General features: G+C 51.0%; 1 protein-coding gene across 1 annotated transcript in view; it reads left to right on the forward strand.

Moving 5' to 3' along the window:
• Positions 1-17,064, forward strand: part of Cuedc1 (CUE domain containing 1) — a 96,461-nt gene that overhangs the window by 64,239 nt on the left and 15,158 nt on the right. The window contains exons 2-3 of the mRNA XM_069993225.1: positions 9,911-10,569; positions 14,585-14,712. Of these exons, the coding sequence (XP_069849326.1) occupies positions 10,219-10,569; positions 14,585-14,712 (479 nt within the window). The 5' untranslated portion in view covers positions 9,911-10,218. The remainder of the gene's footprint in view (positions 1-9,910; positions 10,570-14,584; positions 14,713-17,064) is intronic.

A 17,064-nucleotide genomic window follows, 5' to 3' on the forward strand; every position in this document is an offset into this window, starting at 1 on the left:
GTCAGCTCTGAGAGTGGAGCTCCCTTCTGCCTCCTGGAGCTGATACTGGTGTGGAAAGGGACTGGAAGCCATCAGCCTAGTCAAGAAGAGACCCTAAGAGCAGATGGCAGAAAGCTCCTGGGGTCTCAGCCTTGTGGCCCAACTGCTCTGTCCCCAGTCACTGTGGCACGTGGGGTAGCTGCACCTCCTGTGAATGTAGAGTGAAGAAAGGGCTTTGGAAAACCCAGTTACTGGCCAGAGGCTGCTGGCCCACGCCTGTCATCCTAGCTGCTCAGGAGGCTGAGATCTGGGGATTGCAGTTCAAAGCCAGCCTGGACAGGAAAGTCCTTGGGACTCTTACCTCCAATTAGCCACCAGAAAACCAGAAGTGGTGCCATGGCTCAAAGTGGTAGAGTGCTAGCCTTGAGCAAAGGAGTTCAGGGACAGCGCCCAGGCCCTGAGTTCTAGCCCCATGAATGACCAAAAATAAAAGAAAATAAAAGAAAAAAAAAGAAAGGGAGGGAGGGAGAGAGGAAGGAAGGAAGGAAGGAAGGAAGGGAGGGAGGGAGGGAGGGAAAAGAAAACCCAGTTACTGATTCCTCTGCTTCTCTGTCCTGCCTGTCCTCTTTGCTTCCCATCTGCTCAGCATCCGATGACCCTGCTAGGCACTGCTTTAGCTCTGGGGACCCTGCAGTGATTGAACAAGGCACGGGCCTGCCCTCCAGGAGCTCAATGACAAATGTGCTATCCAGGTGCCTATCACAGAGAACAAAGACCAGCAAAGGTCAGAGAATTCTGGGAAATAGGATAGATAGAGCTACCCCCCCCCCCCACGTAAGGGGAGCAGACCATGGCAGATGCTGGATACAATAGAACCCCAGGATGCAGGGTGGTGTGTTTGGCTCTTGGTGGACTGGCAGGACACAGGGTGGCTGGAGAGAGAGTAAAGGTCCATTTGTATAGGTGTCTATGTGCTTGCTTGTGTGTGTGCTCATATGCATGTAATGGCAGGGGCAGGACCACAGAGCCTGGTAGGCCACACAATAAGGCTCTGGGTTATGTTCTGGGGACATGGAGGGTCATTGAGGCTTTGGGGTGAGGAAGGGCATGCCACCATGACATAAAGGGAGGTGAGGTGGGCTGAGGCAGGGAAATGATCTGGGGAGATGGTAGTCTTCCAGGTGCATAGCCAGGTACTGAAGTCTTTTGCTGTTGTTTGTGGTGCTGAGGTTGGATGGCAGGACTTTGCTGGTACTAGCTGAGCTCTGTACTGTGAAGCCACACCCCCAGCCCTGAAGTCATTTTGAAGGTATGGAAAACAGAACTTGTTATGAATTGGATCCATAAGCTATCCCACAGCTTTTTCGCTCTAGCACTCTAAGACCACAAAGGCTCTCAATGATGACCCCCCAAACATCAGCTGAGCAGTGGAGCTGCAGTGGACAGAGGCAAGGAAGGCAGGGCGGAGCAGGCTGTGGGAGGGGTGCATCATGACGTCAGACAAGGCCCTCTTTGAGCTGCTTTGGACAGGCGCATCTGTGTGGAGGAGGCAGGTAGACTGCAGGTGTGGAGTCATGGTTGTGTCTACAGGAGAGATCGGAAAGTATGAGAGCCAGATTGAAGCAAGTGTGGATCTTTTCCCTCCGTCCCTCCTCCCTTCCTCCCTCCCTTCCTTTCTTCTTTCCTTCCCTCCCTTCTTCCCTCCTTCCCTTCCTCCCTTCCTTCATTTTTTTTTTGTCAGTTATAGGGCTTGAACTCAGAGCCTGGGCACTGTCCCTGAGCCTCTTTGTGCTAAAGGCTAGTACCCTGCTACTTGAGCCATAGCACCACTTCTGTTTTTTGAGTGATTTATTGGATATAAGAGTCTCATGGGGACTTTTCTGCCACCTGCTTCGAATCTCGATCCTCGGATGTCAGTCTCCTGAGTAGCTAGGATTATAGTTGTGAGCCACCAGTGCCCAGTCCCTCCCTCCCTCCCTCCCTCCCTCCCTCTCTCCCTTTCTCCCTCCCTTTCTCCCTCCCTTTCTCCCTCCCTCCCTCCCTCCCTCCCTCCCTCCCTCCCTTCCTTCCTTCCTTCCTTGGTCAGCACTGGAACTTAAATTCAGGGCCTGGGCTTAGCTCTCCCTTGGCTTTTTCACTCTAGCTCTCTACGATTTGAGCCTCTTCTAGCTTTTTTTGGTGGCTCATTGGAAATAAGAGTTTCATGGACTTTTCTGTCTAGACTAGTTTTGAAACTTGATCCTCAGATCTCAACCTCCTGAATAGGATTCCAGGTGTGAGCCACCAGTGCCTGGCCTCATGTGGATTTAAGGCCACGGGTATGGATGCAATGGCTCAAGGATGGAGTGTAACTGGGGTAACGTAACAGTCAGGGGCCTGTGCCCTAGCCGGCCCCACTTGTCCCACTACATAGATTCCCCCACAGCATTCCTCCCACAAGTAGGTTTATCCCTATTTCTACCAACAAGGAAGCTGAGGTTCACAGAAATGAAATAACTGTCCCCCAGCCCACTCATTGCTAGAGAATATGAACCCAGGCCTCTGGCTCCCAGACCCTCACCTCCTCTGTGCAGACCTGACCCTTCCTAAGGTAGGAAGGCTGGCTGGGATGACCTTGGGCAAGGCCAGGTGGACCACGCTGGGGCAGCCTGCTTGCCTCCCTGGGCCAGGCTCACAGTGACTCAGGCCTTGGCCGTCATTCACAATGGGAATTAGAGATTGGCTGTGGGCCGCCCTCTGCCAGGCCTGGATCCCTTCATAGGGGAGGTGGAGGCCTGCCATGGGCCTGGCTCCGTGCGACCTGGGGGAAGACAGGTGTGAGGTTTCTGCGTCACTCATCCTGTGCATCAGGGGGAAGTCTAACGGGGCTCTGCAGGTTTGCTTCACTCCCTTCATCAGAAGCCAGTCAGGGGTCGTCTCCGTCTCCCTGCCAGCACTCAGCAGTGGGGTTCAGAGACATGGTTTCCCCAAGGTCACAGAGCCAGGTCTGGAGCTGTGCCAAAAGACCTCCCCCGGGTTGTCTGGGGAAGCCCCCCGCCTGGTGAACACGTGGCTTTATTTCTCAGGCTCCTTGGCTTTTAGCCCTGTAACCTTACTTTTCATTTTGGACTCTTAGGAAGCAGGTGTTGCTAATTCTGGTCTCTCTAGTTGTGTGACTTTGGGCAAGTTACCTGTCTTCTGTGAACTAGTCTCCACAGCTATATAAATGGAGCTCTGGAGATAGGGAGTTGAAGTAAAGAAGAAAGGAGTTGTAATAAAGATTCAAAGTGATCACCAGTGGCTCATGTCTGTAATCCTAACTACACTGGAGGGTGAGAACTGAGAACTTGCAGTTCAAAGCCAGCCAGGGCAGAAAAGTTGATAACAATCTTATCTCCAATAAGCCAGCAAAAAGCAGGACTTGGAGCTGTGGCTCAAGTGTTAGAACAACAGCCTTGAGCAAAAAAAGCTAATGATTAGCACCCAGGCCTTGAGTTCAAGCCCTAGTACAGGCAAAAAGAAGGAGGAGAAGGAGGAGGAGGAAGGGGAGGAGGAGGAGGAAGAAGAAGAAGAAAGAAAAAAAAGAAAAGAAATCAAAGTGAGAGTACCTAGCACGATGCATAAACCTAAGACAGCTGCCTGTCTTCATTTTTTTGTGGGTTTTAAATTGCTTTTCTTTCCTATTTTTTTTTCAATTCTCATCCCATCCTTTCTTCTTTTTTCCACTCCAGGAAGAAAGTCTCCACTTGGCTGAAGGTCTTTGTGCTCTTCTCTTTGCTAACCAATCTTTGGAACAATAGCATAGGAAACCCGAGGCATCTCACCCCTCTGCTGAAGAGTTAAACAGCTTTTCATCGAAGCGGGAATGAGGATTTGCCCTGCCCTGCCTTGCCTTGCCCTGCCCTGTTAGCTACTCCTATGCCCTGGCTTCAGACTCTTGCTTATGCTTATGCTTATGCTTAGCAAGCTCACCGCTCTCACACATGGGGTGCTCATTATAGCCAGCCTTACTTTGGAGAGCCACAAAAGCAGGCCTTGTAGAGACCTGTGGACATGGCATATTTGTATCTCCAGCTCTATCTATATTACTTTCCTGAGTTCCCTGTTACTCTTCTTCCTTCCTCCCTCTTTCCTTTTTTTTTTTTTTTTCCAGGCCTGGGACTTGAACTCAGGGCCTGGAGACTGTCCCTGAGCTTCTTTTGCTCAAGGCTAGCACTCTACCACGAGCCATAGTGCCACTTCTGGCTTTTTCTGTTTATGTGGTACTGAGGAGTTGAACCCAAGGCTTCATGCATGCTAGGCAAGCACTCTACCCAGCCCTCCTCCTTCCTTCTATTTGTTGTTGTTGTTGTTGTTGTCATTGCACTCATTACTGAGCACTGAACTCAGAGCTTTGCATTTGCCAGTTAAACCCTCTACCATCACTTGGGTCACACCATTCCCTTTGCCTTCAGTAGAGAAAGAGATTTTCCTAACTTTTTGCTCAGGTTAGCTTCAAACTGTGATCTTCCTGATGGTAATCTCGCAGGTGTATTCCCACCTCAGAGTAGCTGGGATTATAATCGTGAGCCACTGTGCCTGGCTTCCCATTACTATTTGCAATCCTTATTATTGCAAATTGGTGGAAAAGTCTATGATTTTCTATTGCTTGCTCTGTACCCTCTTGGTCTTGGGTCTTAGTCTCTTTACCATACCGTGGAAGGAGGTGGGGGTTGGGGGGATGGATTAGCATTGTTAGCCATTTACATGCTGCGACACGCACATAAAAATGACGTTTTTCAAGGCTTTACACTGGGGGTGGACTCTCATACATGGAAGAGGCTGCCTGAGCTGGGTTGTCACCAGATGCCCAGACCAGCAAGGCCTCCCCTGGGACAGAGAGTATTGGCATTTCCTTCCAGATAGCTGAAAGGGATCCCAGGGGTTGACATTCCAGATGCCGGGGAAGAGTGTCCCCCAAGTCATCCCTCCCTCACTTCAGCCCCCTGAGGAGCAGCTTGGCCAGCCCTGCTCCCAGCTCTTCACCAGCCTCCTGGGGAGCCGACATGTGGGCAGCTCACCATGTTCAGAGAGCAATTGCACGTTGAAACATGCTCATCATGTTTCAATTGCAGGGAGACCACACCAGGGACACTTACAGGGGCCATGTAGAGCCACGGAGCAGACAGGAAATTTGCCCTGCCGCTAGGGCATGGCAGAGCTTGAGCAGCAGCCTGGGTCTGGCTAGCGCATGCTCACTGTACTGTCCATAGTAGGCTCTTGGGCTTCTCCACATTCAGAGGCTTAGCGCCTGAGGGACTTGTCCAGAGGGCTGCTCATGGGAAAAATGTAGGCCTCACCAATTTTCTTCTTCCTCTATGGGGTAGGCCAGGTCCTGGCATCTTTCTCTGAGTGATGGTTCATGAGAAGGTAAGGTAGGTCCTCGTCTTTCGTACTGAATGATCTGAGGGGCAGGGAGATGGTTGCTTTAGTCCAGAGGGCCTTAAGACAAAGCTCTAACCCCTATGTATGATGACTCATGGGCCCTCCTGGCCCTATTAGGATGGGTTCCCAGACCCCAAGACAAAAGCAGCCACCAGGGTGGAGCCCTGCCTTGGAGGGCATTATGGCAAAGCCAGAGTAGAAGCATCCTGCCTATCTCCTGCTAAGCTGGGGCATGGGGAGATGTGAAAGAGGTAAAGGTGTTTGGAGTCAGCTGTGGGTGACTGTGCATACTGGGCCGCTTTCCCATGCTCATTCTTGTAAGCGATCTGTGGGCTCATCGCTGAGGCCATCTTTCTGTTTCTCCTTGGGAAATGGCTTTGGCCTCCCCGGGCGGTGGCTTGTTTCTCTGGGCAGAGATGTGATAGATGGAGTTGGGCAATAAATCATGCTTCCCCCAGTCAACACATTACCACTGAAGCGTTAAACATGATAAAGTAGTCTCTGTGTTTTGACACAGGAAGATGACTACAATATTAAGTAGAAAAATGTGGTGGCATAGAATGTGGAGTTTGATCACATTTGAGTAAACTTACGTACAGTAGTATATGCAAAGAATAAACAGAGACACATTGACATATTATTATGTTAGCATGCATTTCCAAGAGGGAGAGGATTTTAGTTGTGTGTGTGTGTGTGTGTGTGTGTGTGTGTGTGTGTGATGCATGCATGCGCGCACCAATCATGAGACTTGAACTCTGGGCCTGGGCACTGTCCCTGAGCTCCTTTTGCCCAAGGCTAGCGCTCTATATCACCTGAGGCACAGCCCCACTTTGGGCTTTTTTCTGTGATTTAATTGGAGATAAGAGTCCCATGGACTTTACTGCCTAGGCTGGCTTTGAACCATGAGCCTCAGATCTCAGCCTCCTGAGCAGCTAGGATTACAGCCATGAGCCACCAGTGCCCTGCTGAGGATTTTAGTTCTGTATCCTCAGTGTTCACTGGCTACTCAGAACCCACATGCTTTTGGTTTTCCACTTTCAAATCTAATCCACCTCTGGTAGTAGGCAGACACCCAGCAGTTTGCAGAACTGGAGTCAGTTGACAATTTCCATATCCTTCCAAGGAGGTAGAGATGAATGATTAGATCCTCAGCATGGTGGCATCTGAAGCCACTGAACCATGAGGGGACTGGGAATCAGTGGCAGCAATGTGTGCTCTGCCCCTCCATGGCCCTTCACAGCCCTCAGCCCCACCTTTCTCAAGCCCTCAAGCATTGGACTGCTCTGATTGAGACAAGAAGCATGCCACTGATTTGCACACAGGAATGTTTGTCCATCAGCTGTTAAGCTAGTGTGCCCAGTCCTAGAAAAGGAAGACTAGATTCACACCCATTTTATCAAACAAGAGTATCCCTTGATGGAACAGTCCCTTAAGATGCAAACTGACAACAATCGGGCAACAATGGCTCATGCCTGTAATCCTAGCTGAGATGTGAGGATCGTGGTTTGAGGTTAGCCCAAGCAAGAAAGTATGAGATTCCTATATCCAATTAACCACCAAAAAGCTAGAGGTGGAATTGTGGCTCAAGTGGTAGAGTAGCAGCATTGGGCAATAAAACTAAGGGATGTGCCCAGGCCCTGAGTTCAAGCCTCTTCCTAGACCAGCATTAAAAAAAAAAAAAAAAGATGCGGGGGGGGGGCAATCAGGGAGGATTGGGTGATGGGGGGGAGGCTGGGAAAGGATGTGAAGGGTAAACAAAGGAGGAGGCTGCAATGCTTGATATGAAATGTACCCATTAACCTGCCCATGTAATTGTAACCCCTCTGTACAGTGTGTTCACAAAAAATAAAAAAAAAAAAAAAGAAAAAATAAAAAAAAAAAAAAGAAGAAGAAGAAAATTAGTCTTGGGATAAGCTGGAGAAAGTTGAGACTTGATGATTTTAGACATATTCTGCCCTAACAGAGATGTGACCTAACATAATTAACCTGTCTAGTTCTGACTAATTCTGTTTGACTTTCCATTCAACATCTGCATGGCATGACTGAGCTGAGTCTGGGGTGCCATGACCAGGTTGACTGGGGCAGAGGGTCTGAGTTTGGTAGTGGGGATAAGAGCACAACTGAAGACAATATGGTTCTTCAAGACAGCCTTGAGAGCTCAGAAGCCTGGCTTAAGTGGTAGAGCACCTGCCTAACAAGCACAAGGCTCCGAGTTCACACAGTAGTATCTTTCCATGTGTTTATTTATTTTTCATTTTTGCCTGTTCTGGGGCTTGAACTCTGGCCCTGGGTGCTGTCCCTGGGCTCCTTTTGCTCAAGGCTAGTGCTCTACCACTTGAACTACAGCTCCTACTTGTGGTTTTTCTGTGCTTAATTGGATATAAGAGTCTCATGGACTTTCCTGCCCAGGCTGGCTTCGAACCATGATTCTCAGATCTCAGCCTCCTGAGTAGCTAGGATTAGAGGCATGAGCCATTGTTGCCTGATTGTTGTCAGTTTGCATATTAAGGGACTGTTCCATCAAAGGATACTCTTGTTTGATAAAATGGGTGTGAATCTAGTCTTCCTTTTCTAGGACTGGGCACACTAGCTTAACAGCTGATGGACAAACATTCCTGTGTGCAAATCAGTGGCATGCTTCTTGTCTCAATCAGAGCAGTCCAATGCTTGAGGGCGTGAGCAAGGTGGGGCTGAGGGCTGTGAAGGGCCATGGAGGGGCAGAGCACACATTGCTGCCACTGATTCCCAGTCCCCTCATGGTTCAGTGGCTTCAGGTGCCACCATGCTGAGGATCTAATCATTCATCTCTACCTCCTTGGAAGGACATGGAAATTGTCAACTGACTCCAGTTCTGCGAACTGCTGGATGTCTGCCTAATTCCAGAGGTGGATTAGATTTGAAAGTGGAAAACCAAAAGCATGTGGGTTCTGAGTAGCCAGTGAACACTGAGGATATAAGAACTAAAATCCTCAGCGGGGCGCTGGTGGCTCATGGCTGTAATCCTAGCTGTTCAGGAGGCTGAGATCTGAGGCTCATGGTTCAAAGCCAGCCCAGGCAAGAAAGTCCATGAGACCCTTATCTCCAGTTAACCACCAGAAAACCAGAAGTGGTGCTATGGCTCAAATGGTAGATTGCTTGCCTTGAGCTGAAGAGCTCAGGGACAGTGCCCAGGCCCAGAGTTCAAGCCCCAGGACCAACAAAAAAAGAAAAAAGAAAGAAAAAAAACCCCACAGAGTTTGTCAGCTTAACATAGAGGGTGGGGGGAAAATGAAGACAGAGGAGATGACTTCAAGTATCCTGCTGTTTCTACATTTTAGGGCCTGATCTCTGCTCTCCAAAAGTGGGGTCTGGGTCTGAGTGACCCCATCAGCCCCAGGCTCTTCATGGATGCAAATGATGTTTCCTGTCTCAGGCTGAAAGTTCCTGGTGATAGGAAGCATTTCCTGCACTCACTGGGGCTCTGTACAAGGGCCACGCCACCAAGTGGGGAGAAATTTGATGGTGGTGCAGAAAGTGGAGGGAAACAGGGTCTAGAGAGGCAAGTGACCAGAGGGCATTGAGCCCCTCCATGCCCATCTGGTCCTCAGGGGTCTTTGTCAGGATGGGTAGCGATTGTGGCCAGCGGCTGGGACAGTGATGTTCTTTTTAGATTCAAATCCTGGCTCCTACTCCCTTTGGTTCTGCTGGGAGGGGGAGGGGGAGGGGGTTGCGGGGCTACCAGCTAACATCTCAGAGTTGTCTTAGGTTAACCTATATAAAGGTTTAGGATGGGGGCTGGGAAGTTGGCTCAGTGGTAGAGCACTTGCCTTGCATGCTCGAGGCCCTGGGTTCGATTCCTCAGCACCACATAAGAAAAAGCCGGAAGTGGCGCTGTGGCTCAAGTGGTAGAGCACTAGCCTTGAGCTGAAGAGCTGAGGGACAGCGCCCAGGCCCAGAGTTCAGGCCCCACGACCAGACCCAAAAAAAAAAAAAAAACAACAAAAGGTTTAGGATGTTTTTTATTTTTGGGGGGGGGGGAGTCCGTTCATGGGGCCTGGGCGCTGTCCCTCGGCTCTTCAGCTCAAGGCTAGCGCTCTACCACTTGAGCCACAGTGCCACTTCCAGCTTTTTTCTTTTGGCTTATGTGGTACTAAGGAATCGAACCCAGGACCTCATGCATGCAAGGCAAGCGCTCTACCACCTTCCCAGCCCTGGTTTAGGATGTTTTGGGGTAGAGCGGGCCATGCTGTCTGTAGCTCTGGTCTGCTGGAAAGGAGCTATGACCTGTCTGGGGGTGTAGCCCAGAGGTGGAGCGCTTGCTTAGCACGTACATAATCCTGCAAAATTTCTGCACTGCCACCCCCAATAAAAAAAAAAGGGAGGCGGGGATGCTAAGTATGGCAATTGGAGAAATAGCAGAAAGGAGGTCTCCCCCTAGGCTGAAGGTTGGGGGAGGCTCTCCCCCGTTCTTATTTTCTAATAACCAACTCCCTGGCTGCCCCCTGAAGCTCATGTCTGCTCACCTCTGACCCTGGCTTCTCCATTTCAGGTGGGACCTAGCCGACAAGATGCCCCGGGGGTGTGGATGACCTGATGCCCAGCTTCCCGCACAGCTCAGCCCCGCATGCCGCCGCCGCCACCTCGATAGGACCAGGACCCCTCCCGAAGGGGCTGGCTGGGGTCCTTCCCCGCACACACCACCACCAGCGCGCGCACTCTCCAGACCCTGAGCCTGGGCCTCGCGCAGGGGAGGTGCAGGAGTGAGCTTCCCGCACCCTCGGAGCAAGCAAGCCGTGGACGGTGGGTGCGGGGACCGCTCGGCCGGCAGGAAACATTCTCCCCAAGCACTTCAGCAAAATGACCAGCCTGTTCCGCCGGAGCAGCAGCGGTGGCGGGAGCGGTGGGAGCGGGGCCGCTGGGGCGCGGGGCCCCGGGACTGGGGCCGGAGGAGGCACCAATGCCGCCCCGCAGGAGCTCAACAATAGCCGGCCAGCTCGCCAGGTGCGGCGTCTGGAGTTCAACCAGGCCATGGACGACTTCAAGACCATGTTCCCCAACATGGATTACGACATCATCGAGTGCGTCCTCCGTGCCAACAGCGGCGCCGTGGACGCCACTATCGACCAGCTGTTGCAGATGAACCTGGAGGCGGGGGCCGGCAGCCCCTACGAGGACAGCTCGGACTCCGAGGACAGCATCCCTCCCGAGGTAGGCAGGCTGGGGCTTCTAATTCACCAAAAGCACAGCTTCCTCTGAGCTGGCTGGGTTCCGATCAAATGGTTCTGGTCAGCAAGCAACCTTCCTTCCTTATTTGGAAATAAGTGGTCAGGAAGCAGCAGAAGTCACGGTCAGTCATTCATAAAAGGCTCATGGATTTTCCTGCCTGGCCTGGCTTCACATTGCAATCTTCAAATCTCAGCCTCCTGAGTAGCCCGGATTACAGGATGTGAGTCCTCTTCACAGTGAAAAACCTAGACCCAGATATGGCCTTGGGCATTTCTGCAGGCAGCGCCTGTCCATCAGTCAGAGCCATCCTGCATGGCCAGCCTCTTCCTACCCCTGGGGAATTCTGTCTTCAGGGGATGAGAAGCCCCGTGGGCGGTGGTGCCTGTCCCTGAGTCACCTGCATGGCCTGCAGCTCCCAGGCAGGTAGCAGGTGCTCAGGGAATGTCCGTTGGATGGATCAACGTTGCTGCTGTTTTTTGTACAGCTTTCTAGCACCTTTTTTCCTCCTTGGAACCCACTCCTTTGACCTGCCTGTTAATCAGCCAGCAGAGGAAGTATGAGAAAATCCTGACCCTCCTCATGGATAGATAAGGATCTGTGTGCTCCCATATCTATGCATGGTGCCCACAGCCCCGTGCTTCCCCATGGGGCTTCCCCAGCTCTGACTCACCTGCGGGGTGCGCACCCGTTCCCCTAAGGTTATACTCCTCCAGGTTGGGCCCCTTCTGAGCATCCCTTCCCCCTAGGTCCTCCGCCAGCCCCCACCTTTTGGAGCCCTGCCTAGGCTCATCAGCAGGCAGCTCCTGAGCCAGCACAAAGTGCTGCAGAAAATTTATGAGCAGCAGCTGGAATGACAATAACTGCTGACTGGAAAAAGCCCCTGCCCTGAGCCTGACGGATGGTGGGCTGGCCCAAGGGGTATCCTTGCCACAGAGAAATAGCTCCTGTCAGATAAATGGCCCAGACCTTGCCCCCCTCAGAGCACCTGGCAGCCATCCATCACCCGCAATGAGGTAAGCTAGGAGGCCATAGAGCCTCCAGCACCTTTAAAGCCAAACGAATCCGTTCCTTGTGGTTGGTGGGAAAAAGAGAGAGACTAGGAAGCTGCAAAGGCGGGAGCTGTCTTTTTTTTTTCCTTTGTGCTAGTCCTTGGTGCTGTCCCTTAGCTGTCATTGGACCTTGTGACCCACACCTTTACTTTCAGCTTTTTACTGGTTCCTTGGAGATAAAAAAAGAGTCTCACAGACTTTGCTGCCCAGGCTGGCTTTGAACCATGATCCTCTAATCTCAGCCTCTTGGGTAGCCAGGATTCATCCTGATGGCTCCAGCCACTAGCAACTGCTGCTGGGGGCTTCATAAAGCATGTGAGAAGCCAGACATCTGGGCCTGGGAAATCTGCCTTTCTGGAGCCATTCCTGTCTGCAGGAGCTGTGCCTCCATGGCTGTGCTGTGGAGGGAGTGGGTTTGTGGGGGCTGATGCTGTAGGCTGATAGTCACAGGAAACCCCCAGCAAGCTTCCTCTGGGAATAGTTCCCCCAGAGCTCTCCTTCCCATGCAACTAGACCAGCCCCAGCCTGGAACCCCTTCCTTCAGGAACGGGGTGACGGCAGGGTAGCGGGTTCCCCTGTGGGAACCAGTTCTTACTGAACTGCTGCCCTATGCTAGGAATCAGGAATCATGAGGAATTTGCCGTCCAGCAGGAACAGCACTTACAGTCCCCTCCCCCCCACACACACCGCCACCTCCTTCTTGTGGAAACACAGGGTAAACAGAGCAGCAGCCCCAAAAGCAGTGACATTCTTCTTTCCCTGCAGAAGCATCTGTTTAAATACTTTCCACCTCAGAGGAAAGAACGTTAGCGCATTCCAGAGCAGGAGGCCTCCTAGGGTCGGGTTGGCTGCGTGTGCACAGAGCACTGCGGTGTGCGCATGCGTGTGCTCATGTGTGCATGCTTACCCCTGGGGTGTTCCTGGAGGCACTGTGTGCCAGGCATGGCTGGTCTAGAGCGGAGACGTGCCAGCGCAGCCCAGCCCAGACTTGCAGAGGCAGCTTTAGCAGCAACTTCTACACACTCACTTGGAGTTAAATGTGAGGCTGGTTCACACAGCCTCTGAACCTTGCCCTGTTCTTCAGACTTGGGGGAGATGAGAATAGAGCCATGGTGGGGAAGCAGAGCCATGAGGATGAACAGGAGACCATGGTGTGTATGGAGGGGTCTCTTGTCCCAGATGCTTCTGAAGAAGGGTCTAAGTCAACCCAAGTGGCAGAAACCCAAGCTTTGCCCTTCTTTCTGGCCCCTGAGTGAAGAGTCCAGAAGGATGAGTAGGCTCTGTGTAATATGATTGGTCAGGCATTGCACCTGAGGGTTAGACCTAGCTGTGAAGACCAGAGTCCAAATGGAAGTCTCAGCTCTAATACCAGTGGGTGACTTTTGCTATTGCTTTATTAACTTGGACCTCAGTTTCCTCACCTGCAAAATGGGTGTGATGATCCAAGTCTTCCCTTGCCAAGCTGTTGGAGGTTAAGATAATAGACAGCAATGTGGGTAACAAGAATTGTCACTCAGCCAGGCGCTGGTGGCTCATGACCTAGCTATTCAGGAGGCTGAGATCTGAGGATCTCTGTTCAAAGCCAGCCCAGGCAGGAAAGTCAGTGAGACTCTTATCTCCAATAAACCACCAGAAAACCGGAAGTGGCGCTGTGGCTCAAGCAGTAGAACGCTCACCTTGAGCTGAAGAGCACAGGGACAGCACCCAAGCCCAGAGAGTTCAAGCCCCACGACTGACCAAACAAACAAACAAAAAAAGAATCATCATTCAAAGCCAGCCTGGGAAGCCGGGCGCTGGTGGCTCACGCCTGTAATCCTAGCTACTCAGGAGGCTGAGATCTGAGGATCGCGATTCAAAGCCAGCCCGGGCAGGAGAGACCGTGAGACTCCTATCTCCAATAAAACCACCAGAAAACCGGAAGTGGCGCTGTAGCTCAAGTGGTAGAGCGCTCGCCTTGAGCTGAAGAGCTGAGGGACAGTGCCCAGGCCCAGAGTTCAAGCCCCACGGCCGACCAAAAAAAAAAAAAAAAACAAAGCCAGCCTGGGAAAGAAAGTCCATGAGACTCTTATCTCCAATAAACTACTCAAAAAAAGCTGGAAGTGGCACCATGGTTAAAGTGGTAGAGCACAAAGAGGCTCAGGGATAGCACCCGGGCCCTGAGTCCAAGCCCCAGGACCAGCAAAAATAAATACATAAATAAATAAAAAGGAAAAGGACACAAATCACAAATGTGTAGCCCAGCAGTGAACATCTCACAGTGTATATGCACTTTGTTGTCAGATGAAGAACCATCCTCAACAGAACGAGTTCTTTCCTTTCCTTATCCATCCCAGAGTTCACACTGCTCTGCTTCTCATCTCTGTGTTATGCCTGTTCGTGTGTGTGTGTGTGTGTGTGTGTGTGTGTGTGTGTGTGTGTGTGTGTGTGTGTGTGTACACACACCAGTACAGGGCCTTCAGGGCCTAAGCACTGTCCCTTTGCTTTCTCACTCAAGGCTTAGTGCTCTACCACTTGAGCCACAACTCCTCTTCTGGTTTTTTGTTGTTGTTGGTTAACTGGAGATAAGAGTCTCATAGACTTTCCAGTTCAGCCTGGCTTTGATCCATGATCCTCAGATTTTAGCCACCTGAGTAGCTAAGATTATAGGTATGAGCCATTGGCACCTGGCAGTGTTTGGCCTGTTCCTGAACCTTCCTTGGATGCTTAATTCTGTCATGAACATTCCTATGGAGATGTGTGCTTTCCTTTCTGCTGAGTCCATTGGATTTGTAGGGCTGAGGTAGAGTTCGTAGATAAAGGCCACTTTTCCAAAGAAGCCGTTGTATCAATTTACACTCCCTCAGCGACGCACAGGGTTCCTTATAAGGAACCGCACTTGGTTTTGTCTGGATGCCATTTACATTTAAGGATGGATTATAATATTTCTTTTTCCATTGTCTTTGCTTTAGATCTTGGAAAGGACTCTGGAGCCGGATAGCTCTGACGAAGAGCCACCGCCTGTGTACTCCCCGCCTGCCTACCACATGCACATGTTCGACAGGCCTTACCCGCTGGCTCCCCCAACCCCACCTCCTCGGTGAGAACTCATCTCGTCTCAGTGCAGATGAGCGGGAAACAGACCAGAAGGTCGCTTGTGTGCCAACACGGGGTGAAATTTAGATGGACATCTCAGTAAAACAGGTGTCTCCCGTAGCAAGAGACAGTTTAGCTAGATGACAAGATCTTACAGCGTATAGGGATTGTGAGAGCAAGGAGTTATGCAATTCCTCCTCTAGGCTAGTTAGTATGTCCCATGCTAAATTGGACCCAGTGAAGGTTGGCCCAGCCTCTGCCTTCTGGGAGCTGAGTCCAGGGAGAGGCTGGAGTAAGAAGGACCAGCACATAGGATGTGTGCTGACATTTCCCCTCTTCAGCCCCATGGGAACTTTTACTAATTAATCACTGTGCTCCTTCCTGATGAGTCCAGATGGGAATCTCAAACAGATGGCTACACAAATGGATGGAATGACCATCTATTTGTCATTGCTGGAGTAGAGATGTAAGGGTACTTGGGAGGGGGGCGGGCAGTACTAGGATTTGAATTCAGTGCCTCTTGTTTGCTAAGCAAGTGCTCTACCACTTGAGCCACCCCTCCTCAACACCTTTTTGCTTTCATTTTGGTTTTAGATAGGGACTCACTTTTGCTGTTCTACCCCCCTCTGCGTAGCTTACACATCTGAGATTACAGGTGTGCACTATCACACTCAGCTTTGTTGGGAGGATTCCTGTGTAACGGGAGAAGGTCTCTCTTTTCTTGGGATGGTTTGGTCACAGGAGGCAGGAGAGTGGACTGTGAAGTTCCTTAGGGACTCTGTCATTTGGAAGCTGAAAATAAAACTGGCTGTCAACCAGGTCCTAGAGCTGAGAGAGCTGCTTGTTTTCCAGAATCCATGTTATGGTGTGCTGCTAGATCTTGATGTTGAGGCCAGCTCAGGCAAAGTTAGTGAGATGCTATATCAAAAACAAAATACAACCAGGTGCTAGTGGCTCCCACCTGTAACCCTAGCTACTGAGGAGGCTGAGATCTGAGGATCACAGCTTGAAGCCAGCCCAAGCAAGAAAGTCCATGAGACTCTTATCTCCAATTAACCACTACAAAACCAGAAATGGAGCTCTAGCTGCAGTGGTAGAGTGCCAGCCCTGAGCCTAAAAGCTAAGGGAAAGTACCCAGGCCCTGAGTTCAAGCCCCAGTACAAACAGAACAAAAAGTCAAGGGATATGGCTCAAGTGTTAGACTCTAGACCCTGAGTTCAAGCCCTAGTACCACCAAAAGAAAGGAAGAAGGAAAGGAAGAAAGAAAAGAAAAGAAAAAAAGATCAGGAATGGTATAGGGATACAGATAGTGCTGGGGTGGGAAATAGGGGTCAGTGGGGTGGGGCTGGACAGGACCTGACAGGACATGTAGCATGGAATGGTGGGTCACAGGGCCCAGGTTTTCTTTTACCTACCTACCTATTTCCTTCCTTCCTTCCTTCCTTCCTTCCTTCCTTCCTTCCTTCCTTCCTTCCTTCCTTCCTTCCTTTTTTTTACTTCCCTCCCCTTACCCCTCCCTTCCTTCCTTCTTCTCTCTCCCTCCTTCTTCTCCTTCTCCTCCCCTTCCTCATTCCCTCCCTCCTTCCCTATCCCTCTCTTCCCAACATGCTTTTATATAACCGTTCAGAGACTAATAGGTTGTTAGGTAGAGTGGTTCTGCCTGCTTTTCAGAAGGGAGAACTGAGAGTATGGCAAGAGGGAATGGCAGTGCAGATATCCTATGGGCCTAGGTCACGTCCTTCCTCCCCTGCTCTGAGCAGTGTGGTGTTTAGCCCACTGGACCTAGCATGGGGCTGTGAGGAAGGGGTAGTACAGCCCACTGAGAGAGCCCCACTGGGAACAAGGCAAACAGCACCAGGTTAAGACCCGAGAGACTCTATTTAGACCTTGTGGGCTTCAGCCACATTGTTGCCCTTGACTGAGGTGCAGGGGTCTAACCCAGGAAATTAAGGCTTTGCTGATTTGGGAGTGGACACACTGCAGAAAACTAGACTCACTTGTAGAGTCAGAAAGAGGCAGACTGCTTTCCCCACCCCTTTTCATCAGCTAAATTTCTGGTTTATTGGGTGTCTCTGCTATGTGGTCTCTGATTTATTCCTTAATCTCGCTGAGCTTCATTTGTCTCATCTGTGAAATAGGATTTTTGAAGGGGAGGGGGATCAGTTGTGGGGCTTTAACTTGGGGTCTGGGCACTGTCTATGAGGTCTTTTGGCTCAAGGCTGTGGCTCTACCACTTTCAACCACAGTGTCACTTGGAGATAAGAATCTCATGGACTTTCCTGCCTGGGCTGGCTTTGAACCACTATCCTCAGATCTCAGCCTCCTGGGAAGCCAGGATTATAGGCATGAGTCACTA

Source organism: Dipodomys merriami, unplaced genomic scaffold, assembly GCF_024711535.1.
Source record: "Dipodomys merriami isolate MVZ:Mamm:240054 unplaced genomic scaffold, mDipMer1.0.p SCAF_42, whole genome shotgun sequence".
In the NCBI taxonomy this organism is placed as follows: domain Eukaryota; kingdom Metazoa; phylum Chordata; class Mammalia; order Rodentia; family Heteromyidae; genus Dipodomys; species Dipodomys merriami.